Source organism: Nuphar pumila, chromosome 3, assembly GCF_984573655.1.
Source record: "Nuphar pumila chromosome 3, dmNupPumi1.hap1.1, whole genome shotgun sequence".
NCBI classification, from domain to species: domain Eukaryota; kingdom Viridiplantae; phylum Streptophyta; class Magnoliopsida; order Nymphaeales; family Nymphaeaceae; genus Nuphar; species Nuphar pumila.
In genome coordinates, this window is record NC_143251.1 from 18897106 (window position 1) to 18902735 (window position 5630).

The 5630-nt window shown below is 39.3% G+C and overlaps 1 protein-coding gene across 2 annotated transcripts; it reads left to right on the plus strand.

The window, feature by feature from the left end:
- The first annotated feature begins 215 nt into the window (after positions 1-215).
- LOC149842181 (protein CLAVATA3 INSENSITIVE RECEPTOR KINASE 6-like) lies at positions 216-4895 on the plus strand. 2 transcript variants are annotated; one of them, XM_090001301.1, is made up of 11 exons: positions 216-421; positions 594-726; positions 819-890; positions 1014-1157; positions 1292-1363; positions 1474-1533; positions 1619-1719; positions 1865-1999; positions 2109-2453; positions 3327-3709; positions 4358-4895. In XM_090001301.1, exons 1-11 carry the CDS (start codon positions 304-306, stop codon positions 4733-4735), a joined length of 1941 nt encoding a protein of 646 aa, XP_089857427.1. In that variant the 5' UTR covers positions 216-303; the 3' UTR covers positions 4736-4895. The 2 variants fall into 2 exon arrangements, with proteins under 2 accessions (XP_089857427.1, XP_089857428.1); XM_090001302.1 differs by having other exon boundaries at positions 4348-4437.
- Positions 4896-5630: the final 735 nt, after the last annotated feature.

Here is a 5630-nt window from a genome sequence, read left to right on the forward strand (position 1 = left end):
CCCACTCGCTCTCATTTTTTGTGCAGGCTCTGACACCGGAATCGGTCCGGTGATTTGGAATTAAGGCCGTTTTCAATTCATCATGTTGTATCCTCCACCATTATTCGCATATAACGCAAGTTTGCCTGTGTACATGTATATCATTCAAAAAAATAAAGCTGGGGCAGAGACAGAGAAACCCACACCCTCTCTCTCTCTCTTCCAAAGGAATTTTAAGTACCATTGTAAGGATACATCCATCCCAAAGATATAGATACATCGAGCTTTCTCCCTTCCTACTGCATTCCGCATCACCCACTTCACATGACTCATTCCTCTGCCTCTACAGCCCCTATGCCCGTCAAGCTCCTTTCCTTCCTCATCTTCTTCCTCTTCTCTTCTGCAACTCCCTCTCTTTCCTCTGCACCCTTCAACCCAGAAGGTTTGGCTGTTTCTCTCTCTCTCTCTCATTTGAAGTTATGTTTGTTTTTCATCGTTTCCTCTATAAAACTGAAATGGTTTCTTTTATCTGTTTGTGTGTGTGTGTGTGTGTGCGTGTGCTTGTGTTTTCTCTTTGATGTGATTTGTGTTTTTGCTCTTTTATGTGATTGTAGTGGACGCCTTAATCGAAATACGTAAAGCAGTGATAGACCCACATAGAGTTTTGGGTAATTGGGATGAAACCTCTGTTGACCCATGTAGTTGGGCATTGATCACTTGCTCCACGGAAAATCGGGTCACTGTATTGTAAGTCCTTCCCTTGTATCCCTTCTGATTTTAATGCATTCTAGTGGACAAAAGAATTTTTTCTAATTTCCGTTTCTTGTTTTGATTTCTAGAGAGGTAGCAAACCAGAGTCTGTCTGGTATATTATCTGCAGCAATAGGAAATCTGACCAATCTCCAGCAAGTGTAACGATTTGTGTCTACCTTTTCTCTGTTTTTTCCCCATTAAAACAAGGAATCAAGGTTTTCAGTCGGTTGTTATTATTCAAGTCATTTATTTCTGAACTTATTTGCATTTATTACACATAGGTTGCTTCAAAACAATAATATCTCTGGAGAGATACCTGCAGAACTGGGGAAACTTCCAAAATTAAAGACACTTGATCTTTCTAATAACAAATTTTCTGGACCTCTCCCTTATAGCCTTGGTCAGCTCACCAGTCTTCAATATTTGTGAGTATTTATCCTTTTTCAAGTTTTCACTCTGTGTGCGTGTGCGCGTGTGTTTTCCTTCCTTTTCTTCACTTGTAATGTATGGTCTTATTTTTCTTGAGGTAAATAACATAGTTATGTTTGAGTGCATGCAGGAGGTTAAACAATAACAGTCTCAGTGGAGGTTTTCCCGTTTCTCTTGCTAAAATCCCACAGCTTATTTTTCTGTAAGTCTATTCTCCCATTTATTTTTCACTGAGAAGATGAAGTGCTAAATTCCTAAAAGGTTTCTAGATATGGTGATGTTTAATGACTTTTAGATGCCATGATGTTACAGGGACTTGTCTTTCAACAATTTGAGTGGACCTGTGCCCAAAGTTTCAGCTAGAACATTCAAGTAAAAATGTTCTGTGGCATCCTTTGTTATGTTCTTTTCATATTGTTGTTTTTTCTTATGTGGGTTTTATTTTATTTGATGACAGTATTCAAGGCAATCTTCTAAAATGTGGAAGCGGTTCTACGCAAGATTGTTCCACAACAACTCAGTCAACTGTTCTTTCTTCCCCTCTAAATGCATCACCTGGTACGTTTCTTTCTCTTCATCCACTAATTATTCTTCTTTCCTTTCTCGCTGTATGTTTCAACACGATTTTCTACAATTTAGCATTTGGGTATCTAAAGATCTGTTTTGTTGGTTTTTTTTTTTTTGTCATTTATTTTTTATTTAGGAAAACAAAAGGGCCATAAAGTAGCTGTTGCATTTGGAGTTGCTCTTGGCTGCACTTCAGGCGCCCTCCTTGTTTTAGCTTTTGTAGCTTGGTGGAAAAAGAAGCAAAACAAGCAAATGATCCAAGATGACTATGGTTGGTCCTTTTCTTCTTAATCTAAATTTCTTCATCCCAAAAAAAAAATTTGTTGTAATTTTTTAAAGCAGCAATTTTAGGCTTATATTTTGTTTGAATTTAAATTCAGATCATCACCATGATGAGGAAATGTTGTGCATGGGGAATCTGAAGAGATTCAGCTTCAGGGAACTCCAGCTAGCAACTGATAACTTCAACAGTAAGAGGATACTGGGGAAAGGTGGGTTTGGGAATGTGTACAAGGGCTATTTGCAAGACGGAACGTTGGTGGCGGTCAAGAGACTAAAGGATTGTAGTAATGGTGGTGAGACTCAATTCCACACTGAGATTGAGATGATCAGTTTGGCTGTTCACAGAAATCTCTTGAGGTTGCTTGGTTTCTGCATTACCCCTTCCGAAAGACTCCTTGTCTACCCTTTCATGTCCAACGGCAGTGTTGCTTCCAGGCTTAGAGGTAAGTGCTCTCTCTCTCTCTCTCTCTCTCTCTCTCTCTCTCTCTCTCTCTCTCTCACACACACACACACACACACACACACACACACACACACACATCATGCGTCTGCTTTTTCTTTTATTTACACACTCCTTGTTTTGCCTCAAAAAAAAATGTTCGATTAAATGGATATTAACAATTTACTGTTCAATTAAATCATATAGGAAGAAAAAGGGGTGTGCTAGCAGTTGTGATTCGTTACTTGGCATGGTATTTCCACTCCTAGTGGAATTCTTATGTAAATTTATTTGTCATTGGTAAAGATATAGGTATCAGCATGATTAATTAAATTGATATGTATGGCTAAGCAAGGTATAGATGGTAGAGTTAATAAATTAGAGAATTATGCAAAATCTGTGTTTGCACATAAGTTTTTGGAAAACCTAAAAACCCAAGTTGGGAGGTTAAATAGAGCATTTGGACAACTGAGCCGGAGTTCCCATGGGCTTGGACAAACTGAACTGAGTGCCACAAAGCATCACTAGTTGAGCTGACTGTTGAAATTTTGAATAATTTCCCAAGGGTGTGTTGGATTTATGATTGGCTAGGCAAAACGACCATGAACTCACGTGATTGCTTGGAGAAAATAAGAAACTATGGGCATCACAAGTTCTACGAATTCAATTCATTGCTTTAGGAAAGTCAGGAAAAATCTAGGGAAATACAATTCTGCTGGATTGAGTCCCCAAACAAATAATCTATGGGCCTAGTGAGAATTCTTAATAATAAGAGTTATAAATCATGAGAATTCTTACCTCCATATCCATAAGCACTCTAAGGAACATTCAGTTTCTCTTGGTGATGATTCTTATATCGTTTTGTTTGTTTGGGCAGCAAAACCCAGTCTTGATTGGAACATGAGGAAGAGAATTGCATTAGGAGCAGCTAGAGGTCTTGTGTATCTGCATGAACAGTGTGACCCGAAGATTATTCACCGTGATGTCAAGGCTGCTAACATCCTTCTTGATGATTACTGCGAGGCAGTTGTTGGTGATTTTGGTCTAGCAAAGCTCATGGATCACACTGATTCACATGTGACAACTGCTGTCAGGGGAACTGTGGGTCACATTGCTCCAGAGTATCTCTCCACTGGACAGTCATCTGAGAAGACGGATGTTTTCGGATTCGGGATTCTCCTCTTGGAGCTCATTACCGGCCAGACAGCTCTTGATTTTGGTAATAAAGCAGCAAACCAGAAAGGAGCAATGCTGGACTGGGTATGCATTTCAAGTTTTACACAACACTGTCTTTTCGTTCTTGCTGTTACCTATGCTTATACTGTCCAGCAAATTTTTTATTTAATGAACAAAATCTCTTCATTAGATGACAAGAACACCTTTACATCCTTATATTTTATCATTGCGTACAAACAAAGATACTCTTCTTGTGAGTAGCTTTGTCATTTATTGGTATTCACTGGCTTTATTCATTTTGGAATTTTGCATCGGTTTATGTATGGGCATGAGGATACTACAATTGCACATAATCAAGATATTGCGCATTTGGTTTTAGTTAGAAAGGATGGCATTGGGAAGTATTTTTGTCCCTTCCATCCCTCTTGTCCTGTACTTGGGGAGAGCGGATCAGTTCATATTGTATATAACCGATTTATAAGTTATATTCAATCCCCACCTCACATCTCACTTGACGGAGGTGTGTGGGACCCCCACTCTCACAGTTCCCAAGTCAGATGTGTGGTGGGGATTGAATATAACAATAAGACCTGATCTGTTTGCTTGCTTGGAGGGAATATGTGTTGAATCTACTAGAGACTAAAGGCTAGACTAGGCTGGAGTGTGGTCACTCTTATGGGAGATGGGTTGGACTTAGTGAGGCTGATCAGTTTGTTTTGAAGTGTGTTGCAGGTTAAGAAAATGCATCAAGAGATGAAGCTTGATTTGCTAGTAGATAAGGATTTGAAGGGAAATTATGACAGGATTGAGGTTGGAGAGATGGTTCAGGTGGCCCTCCTCTGCACTCAGTACTTGCCCATCCATCGGCCTAAGATGTCTGAAGTTGTCAAGATGCTGGAAGGAGACGGGCTGGCACACAAATGGGAAGCCCCCCACAACAACAACCAAACAGTGGATTTCAATGCCAAGAAAAAGAAGGGAAGCAACAAGAGGCTAACCAGCACAAATTCATATTCAGACGATGCCAAAATGACGATGGCTGATGATGATGATGGCAGTGGTGGTGCTGCTCTTGATACCCAATCTATGGAGCTCTCTGGTCCCCGATAAAGCCCAAGTGGAAATTCTTTCTTTTCCAGATGGATCTTAAATTACAATGCATGATTCCCATTTAAAATTTTTGTTTCCTTTTTCTTTTTCTTTTGCTTTGTGAAATGCCTTTGATGTCATCTTTGTACATTAAATGTAAATGCTATATGGGAACGTAGAATCTCTAATCTAATACATGTTTTCCCCAAAATGAACTGTAGACATCACATTTGTAGGATCTGATTTACAAGGCATGTTATATATATATATATATATATATATGTGTGTGTGTGTGTGTGTGTGTGTGGAGAGAGAGAATCTTAGGAACCCGGGGGTGGTCTATCACCTAGGCCAGGTTCTACAATCTACACCATCAAAAGCTAAAGGATGCTTAGCTCATAAAATATGCTCTAATTTGATTGAATGTTTTCTACAACTCTTGGTTGTGATAGTCATATGTGAATGGTCATTAACGTATGGTTGGTTAGAAATTGTTAAAAGTAAATATTATTAATTTATAATGTAGTTCACATCTTAGAATTCCATGTATTTATAGTGGCTGGATGGTGCCCATATGCAAAGGCCTGGACCGTTGAAGGGATCTGACTAAAACATTATTTAAAATGCCGACATACATTTTTTGGAATCCAGCTTTTTAGGAGAAAGAGGTTCCAAGGGTTGGAAAATAAATAGACACCATAGAACATAGAATATTTTTTATGCAGGGAAGTGCGCCCACCAAGAAAAGGTGGGAATTTCATCTTTCTTGGGGGATGCGCCCGTTTGCATCAAAAGACAAAATGGATTGGAGGATTCCCTGGACATGCCCTGTTAACACATGGCTGGCACAAGTTAGTTGTAGGAAAAACCAAAGCCCTATATCTGATTGGTCAGCCTAAAGGGGTTTGGCGTAATG

Coding starts and splice junctions, on each gene's coding strand:
- LOC149842181 (XM_090001301.1), top strand. CDS start 304: ATGACTCATTCCTCTGCCTCTACAGCCCCTATGCCCGTCAAGCTCCTT. Junction 727..818: donor GAAAATCGGGTCACTGTATT/GTAAGTCCTTCC, acceptor TTTGATTTCTAG/AGAGGTAGCAAACCAGAGTC. Junction 3,710..4,357: donor AAGGAGCAATGCTGGACTGG/GTATGCATTTCA, acceptor AGTGTGTTGCAG/GTTAAGAAAATGCATCAAGA.